The sequence below is a fragment of the Chlorocebus sabaeus genome, chromosome 13, assembly GCF_047675955.1.
Source record: "Chlorocebus sabaeus isolate Y175 chromosome 13, mChlSab1.0.hap1, whole genome shotgun sequence".
NCBI classification, from domain to species: domain Eukaryota; kingdom Metazoa; phylum Chordata; class Mammalia; order Primates; family Cercopithecidae; genus Chlorocebus; species Chlorocebus sabaeus.
In genome coordinates, this window is record NC_132916.1 from 35,568,106 (window position 1) to 35,592,295 (window position 24,190).

The 24,190-nt window shown below is 35.7% G+C and overlaps 1 protein-coding gene across 7 annotated transcripts in view; it reads right to left on the bottom strand.

The window, feature by feature from the left end:
* Window positions 1-24,190, bottom strand: part of REV3L (REV3 like, DNA directed polymerase zeta catalytic subunit) — a 190,881-nt gene that overhangs the window by 92,350 nt on the left and 74,341 nt on the right. For all 7 annotated transcript variants that reach the window (XR_005241308.2, XM_008007324.3, XM_008007323.3 and 4 more), the window contains 5 exons: window positions 23,398-23,587; window positions 18,260-18,334; window positions 14,946-15,106; window positions 3,410-3,506; window positions 666-760 (listed from right to left, as the gene is read on the bottom strand). Coding sequence is in view for 6 of the 7 variants with exons in the window: in XM_008007324.3 (XP_008005515.3) it covers window positions 666-760; window positions 3,410-3,506; window positions 14,946-15,106; window positions 18,260-18,334; window positions 23,398-23,587 (618 nt within the window). In the remaining variant the exon portion in view is untranslated. The remainder of the gene's footprint in view (window positions 1-665; window positions 761-3,409; window positions 3,507-14,945; window positions 15,107-18,259; window positions 18,335-23,397; window positions 23,588-24,190) is intronic.

Below are 24,190 nucleotides of genomic sequence, written 5' to 3' on the forward strand. Positions count from 1 at the left end.
TCAAACATCTGATGACAGTCAATAGACCTAAGAATACCCTTGCTGATATACAATATGAAAATTAAGAAATTAAAAGGCAGAGTACATTAAATTACTTTATATTAGCTAATTTTATTTAGTGTCACACTTATTTTAGTGTATCTATTCAAATATAGTCATTTGGACAAAAATATAAACAAAAAACTAATTACTATCTCAGTAGAAGTATAGAAGCAATCTTTATAACATTTCGTATCCCCCTTCTATAATATCTTAGTTCCTTAGTAAAGTTTTCTTTCCTACTTTTTCTATTCTACTTTGGTCATTAATTTTTTTTTTTTTTTTTTTTTTTTTTGAGACAGAGTCTTGCTCTGTCACCAGGCTGGAGTGCAGTGGTGCGATCTTGGCTCACTGCAACCTCCGCTGCCCGGGCTCAAGCAATTCCCCTGCCACAGTCTCACGAGTGGCTGGGACAACAGGTGTCCGCCACCACGCTCAGTTAATTTATTCTATATTTTAGTAGAGATGGGGTTTCACCATGTTGGCCAGGATGGTCTTGATCTGACCTCATGATCCACCCACCCTGGCCTCCCAAAGTGCTGGAATTACAGATGTGAGCCACCACACCCGGCCGGTCATTCATTTAAAAAAATAAAAACATGTATTAAGAATAATTGTGTATGAACCTTCAATGTCCAGACGATTTAAGATATCAGCAGCTACAGCATCCACTTCTAATTCACATGTACTTTGTGGTTCAATACCTTCCAATATTAAAGAGCTGCAATTAAAGGATATAAAAAACATATTATGTGAGAGCAAATTTTCTAAGATTTTTCTTATACAATTATCTTATGTTTAGCTGGTACCCAGAAAACCTGATTAATACACAATTATTCATGACAAAATTGATACTTTGTGTATATATAAAGAAAAATAGGATGAGAAAAATACAAGACATATACTGACAACCCTATTAAGATCCTATTGAAGTATATTCTATATATTTTGGTTCATAAGATTTTATATAAAAAGGAATATAAAACATTTTAGCATACGGTCATACCTGGGGCAGAATGGGATAGGATAATATAAAAACCACAGAGTAATGCATAAAAAACTATGCACATATGAAATCAGTTGCCTAGAGACATCTTTTTCAGTATTCAAAAAACAAGGGAGAACGTGCAATAACAGATAAGGGAAGGTGAGCACACGGAGAAATGGGCAAATGATAACTCACCATTCTTCCTGCCCTCAACTACTGCTGAGATGGGGAATACTTTAAAATTCTTCATAACTACAGAATTGATAAACTACATGAATGATCAACAGTGGGATCATAGCTAGGAAAAGTAATGGTACCACAAGGTCATTAATTTTTGTAAGAACTACAAAGGATTGTTTCCCATTCAGGATCTTTGACTCAAAAGCATTTGCTTTTCATCAGTGCCCCAAAAGAGAAGATAAGGAAGATACCACATAATTGATCCTACTTAACAGAATGAAGAGATAACATCTAGTGTGGCTCCTAGTTTACTCATTCCAAAATTTAGGACTTGTACAAAAATGGACACCAAGTGGAAAAGGGGAGATCCATAATTTTACTACAAAGTGGGTGATGACACATTTCATTAACTTTTTATTTCAAACACTTTGTTTTTGTTTCTTTTGAGATGGAGTCTCACTCCGTCGCCCAGGCTGGAGTGCAGTGGTGCGATCTCAGCTCACCTCAACCTCCACATCCCGGGTCAAGTGATTCTCCTGCCTCAGCCTCCCAAGTAACTGGGATTATAAGCATGTGCCATCATGCACAGTTAAGTTTTGTATTTTTAGTAGAGAAAGGGTTTCATCATGTTGGCCAGGCTGTTCTTGAACTCCTGTCCTCAAGTGATCTGCCCACCTCGGCCTCCCAAAGTGCTGGGATTACAGGTGTGAGCCATTGTGCCCTGGCCTTGAAACACTTTTTAACGTTTTAAGAAAAACATGTTAGCAAAACTTCATTTTCCATTGTCTATTTTAAAGGAAATTTTGATGGAATATTTTATGTTAAGTTTGTTAAACCACAGAATTTTTACAACTTAAATAATATATGTATATATGTACTCACAGGTATATATTTAGATACTCATACACACATCTCTTTTCACCATTGACAGAGAAGGAATATATTAGTCAACCTATCGTAATATATCCCTTTCTCTTTCAGAAAAAATATTTCCCAATGTAGATTGTCAGCTGGGCTTGGTGGCTCATGAATGTGATCCCAACTTTGGCTTGGGAGGCCAGCCTGAGCAACACAGTGAGACCTCATCTCTACAAAAAAAATTTTTTAATTAGTCAGGCATGGTGTTGCACACCTGTAGACCCAGATACTCGGGAGGCTGAGCAATACAGTAAGACCTCATCTCTACAAAAAATTTGTAAAAATTAGCCAGGCATGGTGTTGCACACCTGTAGTCCTAGATACTTGGGAGGCTAAGGTGGGAGGATTACTTGAGACCAGAAGGCAGCGGTTGCAGTGAGCTGAGATTGTGCCACTGAACTCTGGTCTGGGCAACAGAGCAAGACCTTGTCTTGACAAAAACAAAATGTGAATTGTCCTCTTCATTCATACAACTTAACAGAAATTGAACAGATTTAAAAATGTTTATGATCAACAGTTTTCTTATATAAAAAAGTTTCGTAATTTGAAATAACTATGTCGTAAATGTCAAGGATTCATATTGCAGAAGTAGCACATTTGAGAGAAAGGAGGGAAACAATAACATCAAAAAATATAATCTCACAGTAGAAATTTACAACTTGCCCTTATTTCAAAACTGCTTCAGACATTCAGAACAGGAGCTAATTAAAAATTAGCACCAGTAGATAGAAAATGTAGTAAAAAATTTGCATAAGCAAATACACAGCTGCTTTGAAACAGAAAAATCCAAGCATTTGGAATATACTGTCTCCAAAAAAAGTCTAATCAATAATGAAACAAATAAATTACAAATTATATTATTCAAAAACAGCATGTCAAAATAATTACATATTTAATATTTATAAATTTTAGGGGTTTTTATTAAAAATATTTAGATTTTTCTTTTAAATTACTATTTTATCATAAATGTAAATTTTTTTTACAAGTTATAGGATATCAAATTAGAACGGACAATGAAGATGAATGCTGCAGAAAAGTATAACAATATCTACCTCGTATTCCTTTTGTTAAGTAGGTAATAACTAGGTACATTTTCATGGTCTGTTTTTTAAATAGTTTATTCCTTGTAATACACTAATGTCAAGGTTTGCTTTTTTTGATAAGTGTATAGATTAAAAAGATCCAACACAATAAAAGGTTAAAATTTAATCATGGTAACCACTGATTTCTGATCACAACTAGGATTTATGTAAAATTTTCATTTCCTTTACAACATTAACTAACCTTGGTATTTCATCTTGTTCCCACCGAAATAAAGTACCAGCAAGAGAATTTCTTGATAAATGATTCTTGCAGGATCCAGTTGCATACAATGTATTACCTAGGAATAGAAAAGTAAAAGGAATAAATTCTACTTTTACTTTTTATATAATTACTTTTTAGAAGATAAATGTCTTTTGTTTTTGAGACGGAGTCTTGCTCTGTCGCCCAGGCTGGACTGCAGTGGCACAATCTTGGCTCACTGTAAGCTCCACCTCCCAGGTTCACGCCATTCTCCTGCCTCAGCCTCCTGTGTAGCTGGGACTATAGGCACCCGCCACCACACCTGGCTAATTTATTTTGTATTTTTAGTAGAGACAGGGTTTCACCATGTCAGACAGGATGGTCTCGATCTCCCGACCTCGTGATCCACCCGCCTCGGCCTCCCAAAGTGCTGGGATTACAGGCATGAGCCACAGCACCTGGCCAGTAAATGATCTTTAAAAAATTTTATTACTCATAAATTACAGATCCCTTTTTATTGATACATAATATTTGTACATATTTATGGGGCACATGTAGTATTTTGATACATGCATACAACCTGTAATGACAAAATGAAGGTACGCAGGATGTCCATCAGCCCGAACATTATTCATCATTTAGTGTCAAGAACATTTCAAATCTTCTCTTCTAGTTATTTTGAAATATATATCGTTGTTAACTACAGTCACTCCTGTATGCTATCAAACACTAGAACTTATTTCGTCTAATTGTATGTCTATATCCATTAACCAGTCTGTCTTCAAATCTTCCTGGAACCCTTCTCATACACCCTTCCCAGCCTCTAGTAACTACCATTCTACTTTTTATTTTTTTGAGATGGCATCTTGCTATGCTGCCCAGACTGGAATCAATCTCCTGGACTCAAACAATCCTCCTGCCTCAGCCTCCCATGTAGCTGGGACTACAGGGGTGCATCATGACTCCTGGCTAAAGGTGAACTTTTTTTTAGTTCCCACATCAGTAAGAACATGTGAATTTGTCTTTCTGGGCCTGGCTTATTTAGCATAATGATCTCAATTCTATCCATGTGGCTGCAAATGACAGAATTTCATTTTCATAAAAAATAAGGCAGAACAGAATTCCATTGTGTATATATATCACATTTTCTTTATCCATTCATCCACTGATGTATACTTTAAGTCATGATTCCATATCTTGGCTATTAAAAATAGTGCTGCAATAAACATGGGGGGTATAGGTATCTATCTCTGACATATTGACTTCCTTTCCTTTGGATAAATACCCAGCAGTGGGACTGCTATATCATATGGTAGTTCTAGTTTTAGGTTTTTGAGAAACCTCCGTACTGTTTTGCATAATGGCTGTACTAATTTACATTCCCACCAACAGTGTATAAGAGCTTCCTTTTCCTTGCATCCTCACCAGCATTTGTTACTGTCTTTTCCATAACAGCCATTCTAACTGGGGAAAGATGATTGCTTATTGTGGTTTTGATTTGCATCTCCCTGATGATTAGTGATGTTGAGCATTTAAAATATATATCTGCCGGTCATTTGTATGTCTTCTTTTGAGAAATGTCTACTCAGATATGAAACTATTTTTTTTCTTCCTGAGTTCCTTATATATTTTGGATATTAGTCTCATTTCATGAATAGTTTGCAAATACTTTCTCTCATTCTGTAGGCTGTCTCTTTACTCTGTTGTTTCCTTTGCTGTGCAGAACCTTTTTAGTTTACACAGTCCCTTCTGTCTATTTGCTTTGGTTGCCTGTGCTTTTGAGGTCTTAGTCATAAAATTTTTTCCCAGACCAATGTCCCAGAGTATCTGTCCTACAACTTTTTTTTTTTTTTTTTTTTTTTTGAGACAGGGTCTCACTGTCATCCAGGCTGGAGTGCAGTGGTATGATTATGGCTCACTGCAGTCTTGAGCTTCCAGGCTCAAATGATCCTCCCATCTCAGCCTCCCAAGCTACTAGGACAACAGGCATGCGCCACCATGATTTGCTAATTTGTAGAGATGGGGTTTCACTATCTTGCCCAGGCTGGACTCAAAGTTCTGGGCTCAAGTGATCCTCCTATCTCAGCCAATTTGTAGAGATGGGGTTTCACTATCTTGCCCAGGCTGGACTCAAAGTTCTGGGCTCAAGTGATCCTCCTATCTCAGCCTCCCAAAATGTTGAGATTAGAAGAGCAAGCCATCATGCTCAGCCTGTGTGTCTGTTTTTATACCAATACCATGTTGATTTGGTTACTAAAGCTTTGTAGTATTGTTTTGCTCAGCCTGTGTGTCTGTTTTTATACCAACACCATACTGATTTGGTTACTAAAGTTTTCTAGTATTATTTTGACCTCAGGTAGTGTGATGTCTCCAGTTGTTCTTTTTGCTCAGGACTGCTTTGGTTATTTAGGCTCTTTTGTGGTTCCACATGAAGTTTACAATTTTTTTTCTATTTCCATGAAGAATGTCATAGGTATTTTGTTATGAATTGCTATGAATCTTTAGATTGTATTGGAAAATATGGCCATTTTAACAATATTAATTTTTCTGATCCATGAACATGGGATATCTCCATTTGTCTATTTCCACTGTTTACTTCCGTTAATTTTATCAGTAATTTCTAGTTTTCCTCCTATAGAACCTTTACTTCTTTGGTTAAATTTATTAGTATTCTTTTTGGTAGCCATAATAAATGGGACTGTGTTCTTGTTTTCTTTGTCAGCTAGTTGTTATTGGTGCACAGAAATGCTATTGATTTTTTTGTGTGTTTTTAAAAAAAATCTGCAACTTTACTAAATTTGTTTATCAGTTCTAACAGTTTTTTTGCTGGAGTCTTCAGGTTTTTCCATATATATATCATGTCATCTGCGAAAAAGGGACAAATTGACCTCTTTTTTCCTAATTTGGTGCCTTTTATTTCTTTACCTTGCCTGATTGTTATGGCTAGAACTTTCTGTACTATGTTGAGCAGGAGTAGTAAAAATAGGCATCCTTGTCTTTTGAGGTATGGTCCTTCTGTGATTAATTTGTCAAGAGTTTTTATCATGAAGGGACATTGAATTTTATCAAATAACTTTTCTGTGTTAGCTGAGATGATCATATGGTTTTTGTCTTTCATTCTGTTGATGTGATAAATCACATTTATTGATTTGCATATAATGAACAATCCTTGTACCCCTGAAATAAGTTTTTTTTTTGAGACAGGGTCTCACTCTGCCACCCAGGCTCGAGTACAGTGGCATGATCTCGGCTTACTGTAACCTCCACCTCCCGGGCTCAAGCCATCCTCCTACCTAAGCCTCCCAAGCAGGAGGGACTACAGGTGCATGCCACCACACCCAGCTAATTTTTTAATTTTTTTGTAGAGACAGGGTTTCACCATGTTGCCCAGGATAGTCTCAAACTCCCGGGCTCAAGCGATCTGCCCACCTCAGCCTTCCAAAGTGCTGCTGGTATTATAGGTGTGAGCCACTGTGCCTGGCCCTAGTATAAATTTCACTTGATCGTGGTGTATTTTTTTTTTTTTCATGTTTTGTTGGTTTCGATTTGTTATTATTTTGTTGCGGATTTTTGTGTCTATGTTCATCAGTGATGCTGACCTGTAGTTCTTTTTTTGTTGTGTCCTGTCTGATTTTGGTATCAGGATAAAGCTGACTTCATAGAATGAGTGAGGAAGAATTTCCCCTTCTTCAAATTTTTGAACTAGTTTGAGAAGAATTGGTGTTAGTATTTCTTTCTACGTATGGCAGGATTCAGCAGTAAAGCCATCCAGACCTGGGCTTTTCTTTATTGGCAGACCTTTACATTACAGATTCAATCTTGTTACTTGTGATTGGTTGGTCTGCTCAGGTTTCCTTTTTAAAAAATTTAAAATAGAGACAAAGTCTCACTGTTGCCCAGGCTGGTCTTGACCTCCTGAGCTCAGGCCTTCCTCCCACCTTGACCTTCCAAAATGCTAGGATTTCAGGTGTGAGCCACTGTGCCTGGCCAGGTTTCCTATTTCTTCCTGGTTCACTCTTGGTATGCTGTAATGTGTCCAAAAATGTATCCATTCCCTCAAGGTTTCCCAACTTGTTCACATATAGTTGTTCCTGACAGTCTCTGATGATCTTCTGTATTTCTGTTTCATAAATTGTAATGTCTCCTCTTTTATGTCTGATTTTATGTGGGTCTTGTTTTTTCTTGGTTAGTCTAGCTAGTGATCTATTGATTTATCTTTTCAAAGCACCAGTTTTTCATTTCTCTGATCCTCTGTTTTTTTTTTGTTTTTTTTTTTTTTAGTCTCTATTTTGTTTAGTTCTACTCTGATCTTTATTATTTCTTTATTCTTCTAATTTTGGCTCTGTTCTTGCTTTTCTAGTTTCTTAAAATACATCATTACATTGTTTATTTGAAATCTGCTTTTTTAATACAGGCACCTATTGCTATAAACTTACCTCTTAGTACTGTTTTTGCTGTATCTCATAGGTTTTGGTATGCTGTTTCCATTTTCATTGATTTCAAGAAATTTTTAAATTTCCTTCTTAAATTTCTTCATTGATCCAATAAAGGTTCAGGAGCACTTTGTTTAATTTCCATGTATTTGTACAGTTTCCAAAATTTCTCTTTTTATTGATTTCTAGTTTTATTCCATAGTGGTCAGAAGACAATAAATATGATTTCAATTTTCTAAAATTTGTTGAGACTTGTTTTGTGGCCTAACATATGATTTTTTCCTGGAGAACGTTCCATATGCTGATGAGAAGAATGTGTATCCTGCAACTACTGGATAAAATGTTCTGTAAATGTCTGTTAGATCCATTTGGTCTAAAGTACAGTTTATTTATTTATTGAGACAGTGTCTTGTTCTGCCACCAGGCTGCAGTGCAGTGGTGTGACCACAGTTCACTGCAGCCTCAACTTCCCAGGCATAAGCAATCCTCCTACCTCAGCCTCCGGAGTAGCTGAGGCCACAGGTGTATGCCACCACACCTGGCTAATTTTTAAATTTTTTGTAAAGATGAGGTCTCACTATGTTACCTGAGCTAGTCTCTAACTCCTGGGCTCAAGCAATTCTCCTGCCTCAGCTTCTCAAAGTGTCAGGATTATGATGCCTGGCTCTAAAGTGAAGTTTAAATCCAAAATTAATTTTTGATTTTCTATCTAGATTATCTGCCTAATGTTGACAGTGGGGTGCTGAGGTCCCCAACTATCAGTGTATTGTATTGGCTAGTTGGGGACTTCAACACCCCACTCTCGGCATTGAACAGATGCTAATAATCAAACCTAATAATATTTGCTTTGGATCTAATATTTGCTTTATATATTGGGTACTGTGGTGTTAGGTGTATACATATTGAGAACTGTTACATCTTTTCAGCACTCTACATGTTCAGAGAAACTTCTCTAGTAGCAAACTATAGGAATGATCCCATTAAGTAAAATAATATATAAATTATGTGACTAGTTACTAAAATTGTGTCCTAAAAACTCATACACAGGAAGAAATACACATCCAGGAAGAAACCATTGAGACTAATGGTTCAAAACTAAGAGGAGAAAAAAAACTGCAATGTATAAATCCAAGGAAAAAATGGCCACAATACTTTCATAGTAGAATAAAAGTAAGATACATAAAATGCTATTGTGGTAGATAAACTTAATATCTTATTTGCAAAATAAAGAAGAATTACAAATTCTTAAATATTTTAATCTATACTCCTAGGGTAATCTACATGAGCCTCAACTAAAATTCAAATGGAAATTCCACATAAAATTCAAAAGATACTTTTAATACTAATCCCCGAACAAAAAGAAAATACACAATGCATTCCGGAAGTAATGGCAGTAACAATGATTGGAAACCTGGGTCAAATACAAATAGAATTTGAGCTGCAACTGAAGAGACTACACATTTCTGCTTAGATGTCCCAGTTTCAGAAACAGTCCTGAGGTCATTCTTTGGAAGTAGTTTCTAAATTTTAGTATCTTTGTTGTGATTTCTTATGGGAATTTAAGTTTTTGGAGAGAAAGCTGACTGGGCACAGTGGCCCACGCCTATAATCCCAGCACTCTGGGAGGCCAAGGTGGGCAGATTACCTGAGGTAAGCAGTTTGAGACCAGCCTGGCCAACACAGTGAAACCCTGTCTCTACTATAAAATACAAAAATTAGCTGGGCGTGGTGGTACATGCCTACAATCCCAGCTACTCGGGAGGCCAAGGCAGGAGAATTGCTTGAGCCCAGGAGGTGGAGATTGCAGTGAGGCGACATTGTGCCACTGCACTCCAGCCTGGCTGACAGAGTGAGAAAACAAAAAGAAAAAGAAAAAGAAAAAGAGAAAGAAAAAGAGAAAAAGAAAAAGACAAGAGAGAAAGAAAGAAAGACGGAAAGAAGGAAAGAAAGGAGAGAGAGAGAGAGAAAGAAAGAAAGAGGAAGAAAGGAGAAAGAAAGAAAGAAGAAAGAAGAAAAGAAAAGAAAAGAAAAAAGAGAAGGAAGGAAGGAAGGAAGGAAGGAAGGAAGGAAGGAAGGAAGGAAGGAAGGAAGGAAGGGAAAATCGAATGAGTGGCATCAAAAAGAATCCCAACATTAAGATACTAAATTTACAATCCTCTCTAGCTAAATTTAGTACTTTGATTTTCTTATTTGGCTAGGTGCATCACAAGATGGTATAGTTAGAATGACACAAGGCATTAACATCTTTGCTATTTTGACAAAACGTATGCCAAAACACGCAACCGGTCTTATATACATTCAGAAATTTCAAAAGGCTTTGCTGCAGTATGGATAGGGCATTTATAATAAATTACTTTGCAAGTTGTAAATTACAACAAATATTATTTTCTAATAAATTGACACAGATAAATAATCTACACAAGTTTACTGATTCAGTTACTACACCATACTGTTTTAGCATATTTCCCTAAAGAACATGGAAACTCCCAAATTTAAATACATATAATTCTATATTAGATATACATATGTTTTTCAACTGTGAATGTTAAAAAAATATAAAATGCCTCTGTGGTGCTCAAAACATTTGCTCCATTTATTCCTCTTTTACCCATGTTGGGCAAAAAAAGAAAAAAGAAAAAAAAATTTGTTCCATTTACATACTTTATACACTTCACTTTAACAACTACAGTAATTAGCATCATTTCCATTTCATTTGACCACTGATTATACAACTGAGTGCTGAGGCAAAATTGTATATGTACATATAATATACAAATTTCTAAATCATTTTCGCTTTTGAATATATTTTACTTTCAAAAGTAAAACTCCATTAACATGTATTACATTTATCAGGTAAAACGAAGTTCTGCATATATGTAACACATATATTTACTTACAAGAAGTTTACTGTCAAGTTAAACTGTAATATGCCTGAGAAAACATGACAAAATAAAATAAAACAAATTATTCATTGATTTTGTCCATGATTTCAGCATAATCTTTTATCTCATACTAAACAAAAGCAAAAACCTGAGGGCTAACTATATGATGAAAGAAGACATACATTTTTTATCATACTGCAATTTCCCTGTTTTTAATTTCCCTTCTATTATTAGGTTGGTACACAAGTAATTGTGATTTTTGCCATTGAAAGTAATAGCAAAAGCTGCAATTACCTTTGCACCAACCTAATAAATTTCACATAATGATGCCTTCAAATCTGTAAACACTTCCTGTATTCTGAAAGAAAACCCTTCTGAGTACCATTCCAATAATCTAACTTTTATAAACAAAATAAATGGTTTCTATATATTTGCTAATTCAAACTATTCTTGTGCTTTTTCACCTACTGGAAAAAACTAATTATGAAAATTATCTCCTCTTTCTCTAATACCTAATTATATACTCTAGAAACTCTTCCATTCCTCAATCTGCCTTAGATTCTCGGTTATACTTGACAATGATAACTAACTTATTTGTTTCCCCAGTAACCTTTTTATTTTTGAAAAATTTTAGATTTACAGAAAAGTTCCAAGGGTACTACAGACAGTTTCCATATACCGGACACCTGGTTTACCTCATTGTTAACGTATTATCATGGTATATTTGTCAAAACAAAGAAACTGACACTGGAAGATTACTATTAACTAAACAAAACATTTTATTTGAATTTCGCCAATTTTTCCACTAATGTCCTCTTTCTGTTCCAGGATCCAATCTAGGACACCACACTGCATTCATTTGCCATGTCTTCCCAGGCTCCTCTGGTCTATTTATCTGTCTTTCCTTGCTTTTCATGACCTTCGCAGTCATGAGTACTGATGAGATAACCTGTAGGGCAACTCCCAATTTGGTTATGTCTGATGTTTTTCTCATGAGTAGACTAGGGTTATGAGTTTTTGGCAAGAATATCACAGAGGTGAAGTACTTTTGTTATCACATCAAATGAGGGGGCACATGACACCCACATGACATAATAACTGGTGACATTACACTTCATCACTTGGTTAAGGTATATCACTTGGTTACAGAGTTTGAAGAATGAATAGTCATGTATCCACCAACCCAGAACTGTACAGAGTAATTCCTTCACTTTTAAAACGTTCCCCTGTACATCCCCTTTGCAGTCAATACTTCCCTCTCTCCTAAACCCTAACAACCAACAGTCCATTTTCTACTTCTATAGTTTTGTCTTTTCCAGAATGTCATGTGAATGAAGTCACACAGTTTGGATCCTTTTTGGTCTGGCTTCTTTCACTTAGTAAAATGCTTTAAAGATTCATCCATGTTATGTGAATCAATTGTTTGTTTCTTTTTATCACTAAATGTTATCAAAGTTTATCCATTTCCCTGATGAGTGGACATCTCGGTTGCTTTATATTTTTGGCAATTATGAATAAAGTTGCTATAAACATTTGCATACAGGTTTGGGTGGACCTAAATCACTTAGGTAAACATACCTAGGAGTGCCATCACTGGGTCGTACTCTAAGTCTATGTTTAGTGTTCTGAGAAACTATCTGTCTTCCAAAGCGACTGTACTATTTTGCATTCCCACCAGCAAAGAATGTCAGTGCTGCTGTTTCACCTCTTGGTCAACATTTGTTATTGTTAGTTTTGTGAATTGTAGTCATTCTAATAGGTATATAGTGGTAGTTCTTTGTAGTTTTAATCTCCGTTTCCCTAACGACATATAATGGTGAATATCATCTTTTCACGTGTTTGCCATCCTTATATCTTCTTTGGTGAAGTGTCTGTTTAGGTCTTTTCACCATTTTTAATTGGACTGTTTGCTTTCTTATTGTTGATTTTTAATAATTCTTATATATTTTATACACAAGTCCTCTATCAGATATGTAATTTGCAAACATTTTCTCCCAGTCCATGACTTGTCTTTTCATTTTTTTAACACTGTTTTTCACAAAGTAAAAGTTTTTAATTTTGACGAAAAATAACAGTAATTTATCTTTTCATGGATCATGCTTTTGGTGTTATATCTGAAACTTCATTGCCAAACTCAAGACTGGACACATTTTCCCTTTATTTTCTCCTAGAAGTCTGATAGGTCCATAATTTACATTTAAGTTTCTGAAGCATTTTAATTATTATTTAAGGTGTGAAGTATATGTGATATATGAGGTGTGAAGACCATATAAAAATATGTTTTTATTTTTATTTTCTGGCATATGGACATCCAATTATACCAGCACTATTTGTTGAAAAGGCTATGTTTTCTCCATTGAATTACCATTATGTCTTTGTCAAAGTTAAGACGACTATATGGGTCAATTATGGATTTCAAATATAAAATCAGTAACCAGTTAGTAACCCTACGATGGCCTCTAAACGTTCAAATGAAAGGAAGAGTCACATGTCTCTCACTTTAAATAAAAAACTAGAAATGATTAAGCTTACCAAGGAAGGCATGTCAGAAGCCAAAATAAGCCAAAAGTTAGGTCTCTTGTGCCAGTTAGCCAAGTAGTGAATGCAAAGGAAAAGTTCTTAAAGGAAATGAATAGTGCTACTCCAATGGAACACACAAACGTATGAAACAGCCTTACTGTAGATAGGTGAAACAGCAAGGGCTAATGCAGAAGCTACAGTAAGTTCTCCGGAATACCTAGCTAAGATAACTGATGAAGGTGGATACACTAAATAACAGATTTTCAATGTAGATGAAAACAACCTTATCTGTGAAGAAGATGCTGTTTAGAACTTTCATTGCTAGAGAGCTGTCAATGCCTGATTTCAAAGCTTCAAAAGACTCTCTTGGCAGGGTTAGTTAATGCTGCTGGTAACTTGAAGTTGAAGCCAATGCTCATTTGCCATTCTGAAAATCCTAGGGCCCTTAAAAATTATGCTAAATCTACTCTGCCTGTGTTCTATAAGTGGATCAAAAAAGCATGGATGACAGTATACCAATTGTAGCATGGTTTACTGAATATTTTAAGCCCACTGTTGAGACCTACTGTTCAAAAAAAAAAGATTCTTTTCGAACTATTTCTGCTCACTGACAATGCACCTGGTCACCCAATAGGTCTGATGGAGATGTACAAGAAGACTAATGTTGGTTCCGTGCCTGCTAACACAACATCCATTCTGCATCCCACGGGTCAAAGAGTAATTTTGACTTTCAAGTCTTATGATTTAAGAAGTGCATTTCATAACGCTATAGCTGTCACTGAAAGTGATTCCACTGATGGATCTGGGCAAAATATATTGAAAACTTTCCAGAAAGGATTCACCATTCAAGATGCTCTAGCCTTCTCTCGTCTGTAACTTTTCATTCCAACAGTAAAAAATCTGGGAATCTCCTAATTTTCACCTCAGAAAGTTACAAATGCAAAAGGAGAAATAAATTTGTTTTGAGAGGAAATCAACTTATTCAAATAACCATGTTATTCTGTTTTGTTCATAATATCAAAGGCTCTATAAATAAACAACTTTAAAGCAGTACCAAATTCACCCAGAGAAAGCTCTGCTTGCAGTATTTTTCAGGTCATGTCACACAAAGAAATACAATAACGCTTGCACGACCCACTGAGATAAAATGGACAAGGATGTTCATTGGTGGAGGTGATGGCTCAAGGGACTTAAGAATCCGTCTGGAATGCTGAGATACCAACACCTCCACTAACTTACAGCTATTCACCTCATCAGGGAAGTGCTGGACTAAAGTAACAAGGCTCTAACAACTCCAGGGATTTCTAGAATTGTGTATCATACACTATTCCTAAAATATAAAAAGTAACATTAAGGTCTGAGGTTAAAAAAAAAAAAGAATCACAATACATATCATTTGCTAAGCAACGTAAAGGGTTCACTTTTGCAGTGATCTGGAACTAAACCCACAATACCTTTTAGGTAGCCTGTATACTAAAAACCATCAAACCGTCCTCTTTAAATGGATATAAATTATAACTCAATAAAGTTGTTACTAAAAAAATGTTTTTCTGAGATACTTTTTCTGACAATCTCTAATTCCACTGTGCAAATATTTCTTTTCATTCTTTAGTCACTCAACATTTATTTTCTAAATATATATTTTATAAATCACTGACTATACAACACTTGTTTCAAACTTTGATTGAAAATTAACCTTACTTTTCCTTCTTGCTTTTCGGAACTTGACAGCAGCCAGATTTATTAAATTCATGCCATAAAGATTGTAGTCAATGAAGAGCTGTAGGAGGTAGGGAATATGCGCTTCATGAGGCTGGTAAAATTTATTCATTATGGCTCCACTTTGCAAAAGTTCACATATCCTAAATTAGAAAAAAAAAGTTTTATCATAAAATTATGTTCCCTAAAATGTTAAATATAGAAATATAGAGAACAAAGTACTTATTAGCACACAAAATTTTCTTTTCAGTTTTACTGGAAATTTGTATTTTGTTAGAAATTAAAAGTTTCAATCAAGTTTTAAAGTAAGCAACATGTTCTGAATAACAAAAAACTGCATGGATGAAGAATATTTTGTCTTAAGCCAATTTGATACTATGTTTAAAAATTAAAATACCAAAAGGTTTTTAAAATAACATTTTTCTTTTAAAAATAACAAATAATTTTGAAAAGATTAAATATTCAAAAAAGGGAAAGAAATCATTACTTATAATCCCACCACTCAGAGGTATTGCCATTTTGATATTTTTCTTTCCTGAGTTTTTTTTTCCTTCACGATGACGAATACAAACAACAGACAATTATACACAGCATAGTTAAGTACTATGTGGGGAAATATATTAAACATCTAGAAAAGATACTAATCAGATAGAGGTGCAGAGGATGTTTCTGCAAAACCTTAGAGAAAGTCTCTAAGCAAGAAACTAAAAAAGAGGCACTTTTTTCTCTGAAGAGAGGGAAGAGTATTCATGTAAATAAAACTGCACATGTAAAGGGTCACGAGAAAACATGGCTTATTCAGGAACTGAAACCACTGAGTAAGACTGTGACCTAGTGTCAGAGGCAGGGATAGAGAAGTAATGAGAAGAGTGAGCATGCAGAACCTGTTAAGACATTTGAAGAGGCAGTGAAATTTGTCTGAGAGGTGAATAGCAGAAAAGTGACATCACCAGATGAGCTATAGAACACAGAAGACTACAGGTAAGGAGTAAACAGGCTGTTGTGGAAAAACTAAGGATGGTGGCTATAACAAGGATCATAGAAATGTATTGATTCAGGAAACATATAAGGGGTGAAATGATGAGGCCTTGATGACTAACTAGATGTGAAGGGTGAGACAGAAAAGGGGCTGAAGGTGATGCCTAGATTTCCTGCTTAAGCAGCTGGTTAATGGTGTTGCAATTATTTGAAAGGGGAAGAACTGTAAGAAAAATTGGTTTGTTTGGGATTTTTTGGAAGGGGAATAAGGATAAACTCAAGTTAGACACAAGGGCATTTAGGTATAGTGGGGATCCAATAATAATGTTGGAAAAGAATCACAAAGAAAATAATAATCATTTTATCAACATAGCAAAGGTAACTAACATATTTGTGATCACTATATATTGGATACTGTGCTAAAGTACTTTATTACAAGTAATGTTTATTACAAATCTGTGGTACGATCATCTCCATTTTACAAATAAAGAAATTATCTCAGATTTAAAAATCACACAAATAAAAGGCAGAAGAGCTCTGAGGTGGGAGGACCTCCCTTGAGCCTAGGAGTTCCAGGTTGCAGTGAGGTATGATGGCGCCACTACACTCCATCCTGGGCAACACAGCAAGATCCTGTCTCTTAAAAAAACAAAGGGGCTAAAATTCAAATCAAATTTTCTCTGCCTTGTGAGCCGTCCCTCATAACCACTGGGCTATTCCATATTGTTTAGAAGCTCTAGAGAGAAATTAGGCTACTCATATTCATTTGGAAGTCAAAAGCATAAAGATAAACAAAAACCAAAACCAAACAAACCCATGGTAGTACATAAATCTGTAGAGGGAAGAGAAAATATGCAGAGAAAAGATGAAAGTCTAAGGCAGAATTCTAAGAAACAACCATAGATGTTAAAAGGGAAACCAACAAAATGGCAGAAACACGAATGATCAGACTGGTATGAGAAAAACTAGAGGTGGTATATACCACAGAAGCTGACATTTAGGATTGTTTTAAGGCATCATAAGCATCACCATGAGGTCAAAAAGTAAGGACCTAAAATTGGATTTAGCAACACAGAGGTCATTAGTGAAAGCAATTTTCAGTAAATGGTTGGGGTAGAAGCCATATTGGAATAAATTAAAGAGTGAATGGGAAAACCGAGAACAGTAGCTCGTTCCTGTAATCCCAGCACTTTGGGAGGCTGAGGCAGGCGGATCACTTGAGGTCAGGAGTTCTAGACCAGCCTGGCCAACATGGAGAAACCCTGTCGTTACTAAAAATACAAAAAAATTAGTTGGACGTGGTGGTGGTGCCTGTAATCCTAACTACTCAGGAGGCTGAGGCAGGAGAATTGCACGAACCCAGAGGCTGAGATTACAGTGAGTTGAGATTGTGCCATTGCCCTCCAGCCTGAGCAACAGGGCAAGATTCCGTTTCAAAAAACAAACAAACAAACAATGAATGACAGGTAAGAAGTTGGATACACAAAATATAGATAAATCTTTCAAGGAGAATGGCTATAAGAGAAAGGTGTTTCTGTGAGTATGAACGTGTGCATATAATTAGCAAAGTTTTATTAACATTAAAATAGAATTGGAAAGAAAGATGGGAATAGCCGACAGATGGAAGAGATTCTTGAAAACATCAAAGACCTCCTGAAAAAACAGTACTTAGTACACCTCCAAGGCCACTTTTACCCTAGCTTGCTACTATACATAGTGAAAATCCTTGTTTTAAATCCGAAAGGATGATTAAAATCTTCCATATATGTGCCCTTCCCTGCCCTCAATAACCTGGGCTCCAAGATGATTGAGAGGATAAACTAGAGGCAGGGAGACTAACTGAGAGAAGAAAAAACAACCAAAACCAAAACCAACAAAAAACCTGGAATATAAAATTTCACCAACATCTAGTAAAAAGAGTCAACAGGTTTCTGAGATCTCAGAAGCCGTCTCGCTCTGGACTCACTCCTACACATTTCTCCTTGCTTTGATGCTAAAGAGCAACTTTATCTTAATGCTGAACTAAGGTCTCGCCAGAAGAGGGCTAACATCATACACGGCAGCATAATCTCTCCTTTCTTACTTCTACGAACTCTCTAATCTGTAACAGGAAAGAAGCAGTTGGGAGCCTCCACCTCTAAAACATCCTTCATAGAGTTCAAGCCACTGGCCTCTCCCTATACACATACATGTGTATTTTACGGTCTCTGTCTTTAATAAGACTACAAACTATAGAGGCCTTCTTTCTAGATTTTTTTTTTATTATTAAAATACTTAAATGATAGTTATTTATGTTTTGGTTTCATTTATTTTTGTACCTTTTCACCACTGCAGGATTGTAAAGATAGATCTTCATAAAGTGTCTTTCCTTCTCATGATAACCATAAAAAGGCCTGAAATATAAGAAAAAGATATTACAAATGATTTTCATAATTCAGAGATGAAATAATGCAACTTACTGCCCTAATTAGATTCAGCTGGCCAAATTCAGTCTTACATTTAATATTATCCACCCCCACAAAAAACAATTATAAAAAACCCAAACCTTTCAGTTAAACCTAGCACAGGTTAACATATGAAATACTAAAGCTTTTTTAAAAAGTGTAAAAAATATCACTTTCTTTGCATTACTGATGATGAGAATTAAAAATTATCACTCTGAAAAAACTATGGGCAAAAAGGAAGAGCAAACCATCCAACCCTTAATCTCAAACATTAAGACTTTAAGTGGTTTTTTGTTTTCTTTACTCCACATATGAGAAAACATATTTTTGTTTGCTTTACTCTACATACGAGAGAAACAGACCTTTCAGTCACCTTCTTCTGGCTCTCATTTTTTTGTTAAAAACTGAAGTTCTGGCTGGGCGCAGAGGCTCATGCCTGTAATCCCAGCACTTTGGGAGGCCGAGGCAGGCGGATCACAAGGTCAGGAGATCGAGACCATCATGGCTAACATGGTGAAACCCCGTCTCTACTAAAAATATAAAAAATTAGCTGGGCGTGGTGGCGGGTGCCTGTAGTACCAGTTACTTGGGAGGCTGAGACAGGAGAATGGCGTGAACCCAGGAGGCAGAGCTTGCAGTGAGCCGAGATTGTGCCACTGCACTCCAGCCTGGGCAACAGAGCAAGACTCCATCTCAAAAACAAACAAACAAAAACAAAAACAAAAACTGAAGTTCTTCATCAACAAAGTCCTTTAATTAACAACACTTATATTACTTTCCTTATTCAGCAGTTTATTATTAATTTTATAAGTTCAATAGGCAGAGATAATCTACCTATTATATGTACACACAGCATATATTTCAGTAGCTGACATGAGTAAAACTGCAACACACAACAATATCAAGAGAAGCCTCTGAAAAAACTGTGTAGACAGGAACTTAAGAGACTGAAAAAGACCATGAACTTACTTAAGCAACCTAATCATGTTATGGCTGAGTTTTTTCTCAGGGTATCAGCTGGAATGAGGAAAGGGGGAAACAAAAGACTACATAACAGGGAGAGAAATCCTCGGTACAAGATGAAACAAGCTGAACTCTCACATCATTTCAGGAGGATCTGAAACTACACTACAACCTCTGATATACAGAAAACTATTTTCAAAGATGATTAATCAGAAACAATACATAAACAGGCGTAAATTTGTGAATGAAATAAAAGGCTTTGTAATGGCTTAAAAGTGGTCTGTTAATACATGGTTAAATCTTTAGGTGGATAAACCCAATCACTCTTCATTTAAAAACATTGTTCCCTTACGACAGGCAGTAGATAACAGAATTTACTCTCATTAGGACACCACCTCTCTGTGATGTCTAATAGTGTAGTGGACATCAAATAAAGGACTAATTTGGTAGCAGAGTCATTATTTTGGGTATAAACAATGTTTTTAGTTGTTTTAAGCCACCTGTATTATTGCTATGAAGTAATTTCTGTTAAAAAAAAAAAAATCCAACTATTTACCAAGGTCTAAAGGGTTCCTCATCTCATCCTTGCCTCTCACTCCAATCTCAAGTCATACCATTCTTCCTTCTCCTCCAGCCACTCTTAACATTTCAGGCCCTCTAACTCAATCCCTCAAGTGGAAAGCTCTGCTCTGGACTCCCGCATGGCTTGTTTAATCTTCATTCAGAACTCTGCTTAATTTACCTTCTCAGAAAAGTCTCACCTGACCATCCCTCCCTCTCACCCTTCACCCTTAACTTTTTATAATACCACTTCCGGTCTAGTTTGCTGCTGTTCACCCTATTTTGTTGCCATGAAGAATGGGTTAAAGAAAGACACATTACATAAATGATATCATTCTCTCTCACTAGCAAATTCAACCTTAATTACAGCCCTTTCCTGCTGTGGTATGTTTCATACATACAAAGGTAGCTCTCTGGAAATATGGGCTATCTTCAGCCAGATGAATAGTTTTGCCAAAAGAATTCCTTACCAAGGAGATTCTTTGGGGGGAAAAAAGTAGAATGGAAGAGTTTGAAAGTAGATGTTTTCATGTTTAAAAATATCGTATCTCGTAATTAGAGTTAGTTTTTAAAGTATATCAATAGGAAGGAAAATGAGTGTGGATAGTGAAAAATCTCACCTAATTAATTTTGATGGATTGAGAACCTCTTTATAGAAGATTCTCTAAAATCATGAGTAAGAAGAAATCCCAGAAATTAGCCCAAGGTCATGATCCTATCTCTTAACTCAGCCTCAGGATAGTGATAGTCTAAAATGAATAGTTAAACCTCATATAAATGTTAATTTGGTAGCTAGATGCAACTTTATGTAACTTAAAGAAGTAGGAAAAATTGAAGGAGTAAAGGAATTAGAGAACGTAGAGTGAATGAGAAGGAAAAAGGGGATGTAGGGAAGAAAATGACCAAAAAATTAGAAGAAAAAAGAAAACTGCAATGAAAAATTAGAGTGAGCAGTTTATCTTTTGCCCCATGTATCCAGATTTGTAACTCAACTTCTCTAAAAATGTGGCAATGTCTTTAACAAATACAAAAATACAGGAAGATTAGTGACTCTGCATTTCACTGGGCTGTTTGGAGACTCAACTTTGAAATGAGGATATATATAGGAAAGTTATTAGAAACTATCAAGAATAAACAAAACTAAAAGATAAAGTAGATAATTATCCCTAACATAATTATTGCTTCTGTTATAGGACGAGTGTAAACTTCCACCTCATTTATTTATCCAACCAAATACTTATTGAGCCATCTCATAACATGCTAGTGCACGAGCATGCAGTTTACATGCTAGTGGAAGAAACACATAAAAATTAAGTAAATAAATGAAAATGAAAATACCTGCAAACTGTATTAAGTGCTAAAGAAAACAAATAATGGGCTGAGATACAGAATAATAAAAACAACAACAATAATAATGCCCTACTTAAAATACCTTAAGTGGGATAGTCAAAGAAAACTTCTCTGAAGAGGTCAACGATCTGAATGCTTGGGGAAGGGTAGAATACTCAAGGAAAGAAACTTGTATATACAAAGAACTTAAGTGAGAAACAACTTGGATAGCAGAGTAACTGAGAGAAGATCACTGTTTCTGAATGGAATACAGAAAGCAAAGTTACAGAGATAGACAGGGATGAGGTCACATAGGTTATGGCCAGAAGTTTAAATTGTATTCTATTAACAATATGAAGCCACTCAAGAATTTTTAAATGACTTTAAATTTACAGTATAAGAAGAGTACTTCTGTTGCTCTGGAATGAGATAAAAACAGAACGAAATTCAATTAAAATGATACTATCATGGTCCAGAGGAAAGCCTAGATTAAGGTGGAAGAAAGCAGAGATTTAAGGTCTCCACTTGGATTTCATACAGAGATAAAACAACTCAAATGTTCCTGTATGAGCTCCAGATCTTTCCTGTCAGTTGGTTCCACCTCCACCTTCCGTCTTACTAGCAGAACACACTTAAATTTTTGCAGTCAACCTTGATTTCTCTCTCACAATCCTTACCCAATCAAACAGCAAATCTAGTATATTAACTCAACCTTCAGAATAGATCCAGAAGCTGATGACTCCACATTACTTTCCTGCTACCACCCTAGTTCAAGCCACACTATTTTCTTTTTTGTTTTAATTTTAATTCCTAGGTGTTTTCTACCTTAATATCAAGCCACCATATTTTCTTACCCAGATTAATTTCCTAATTCTCTCCCTGCTCTTATTCTTGTACCCCTACAATCTATTATTAATACAGTTGCTAAAGTAATCCTTTCCAGTTTAAGCCAGATCTTGGCTGCTTGAAATCACGTAATAACTTTGAGTAAAAGTCAAAGTCCTTATGTTAGCCTACTGAGTGATAACCAAACGTTTAAGCAGGCATAAGAATCATCAGAAAGGCTTATTAAAACACAAATTGCAGGGCCCCAAGAATGTAGTATTACCAAGTTCCCAGGTGTGTTAGTCCTAGTCCTCCAAGAAGTAAATGCCAAATGTGAGAGAAAATGAGAAGGGAGCCAGAAGAAGCTGGCATAGCCACCAGACCTAGATACCAGTCTCATCTCAAGTGGACAGAGGAATGTCTTACAGACCTGCTTTAGTATCTTTGCCATGCTCAGTCACAGGGTAAGAGTAGCCTATGGAAAGCAGGTCATCTGGAGTGAGACTGGAATTGACCATATAGTAGCTGGGGCCATTCACTCATTCTCTATGTATCTGGAGATCTGAGAGGTATATTCTCATGGCTGTCAAGCTAGGTAAAACTAATGATAGTAGGTGATACTAGGAAACCAAAGTATGGAAACCACACTTTGAGAATCATTGGTCCTCACAATCTCTATCCTCTCATATCTCTCTTACCTCATTTAGTCCAACTCTCCTTTACTCTTCCATTTCAGTCACCTGGCTTCCATGCTGTTCCTACTCCCTTAACTTTGTCAGGTCTTTGCTCAGATGTTGTTACTTTCTCAATGACACATTCCCTGATTACTCTAAAATTGTCACTAGTCTACTTCCCTACCCCATACTACTGATCCTTCTTATCCTGCTTGTATAGATTCTTTCCTTACACAGTTCTAATTATCATATAGCAAATAAATTAATGTAATGTTGTATTTATTGGTTATTATCTGTTTCTCATAGCAGAATGTAACTTCCACATGGGCAGGGATCTTTGTTTTGTTCAGCAATATATCCCAAGTGCTTAGAACAGTGCTTAGCATATAAAAAGTACTTAATAAATATTTGCTGAATAAATTACATGAATTTCTATAGTTCTAGGAAGCAGATGAATGGAAAAGGAAACAACAAAAATCACTGTTGACTCTCTACCTTCCACTGAGATAAAAATTCATGTTAAAAAGTTACAGCAAGAAATTCACTGCAGTTGCATTAGACTAGAAGTAAAAGAAATAGAGTATATCAACTGAATGTGTTTTCCTCTAAATAGAATAGCAACATAAACAGAAATTATAAAATATATTATCATATACTTACATTCCTGATACTAATGACACTTTGAACACATGCTGAGCAGTGGAAGATGGATTGCCTAAAGCCACATTAAGTGCTCTGTCGATACTGAATGCCATCTGAGAAAGATAGCTTTCTGGCTGCTGTCCATAACCATCGTATGGCACATAGAGGTAAGGAAAGATGCCATGTAGATGAAGACATGTCTTCTGACCTAAAATGTAACACATTATAAAGTTTAGCTTCCAGACACAGTTTAACAATACAAAACTCAGCATGAAACTCATTTAAATGTTATAATGGCAACACAGCTTATCTAAGGGAAGAGTTGAAAAAAATTAACCCATAGTTGAAAGTAACCGGTATTGACTACATTTTACAACAGAACATTTGGAAACATTCTGTAAATGCAAGCTTTGTATAATAGTATGATTTAAACAGTAGTTTTGATGAATATATTTTGACTGTTTTACCCTCATAATCCAACTAGTTTTGTGTACTTCACTGAATCATCTATAAATACCACTTAGCACAGTGTTATGAAGGTTACAAAAATTCACAAAAAGTTTACTAAATAAATCAATGAATGCCTTTCTTGGCATTAATGTTTTCAAACAAGAGCCTTCCTTAAAAGAGAGGCAGCTCTGGGAGAAAGCGGGATGTAAAAGCAGTTCCAGTGTGTGGAATTTTGCTATTGCAGTGGGAAGGAGGGTAAAAATGAAATTTTGCCATTAAAAGGAAAAAAAAAAAGACAAAACCAAATCAAAACAAAATCTCTACAGATCAATTATCTGTAATGGATTTCGGGGTATCTAAA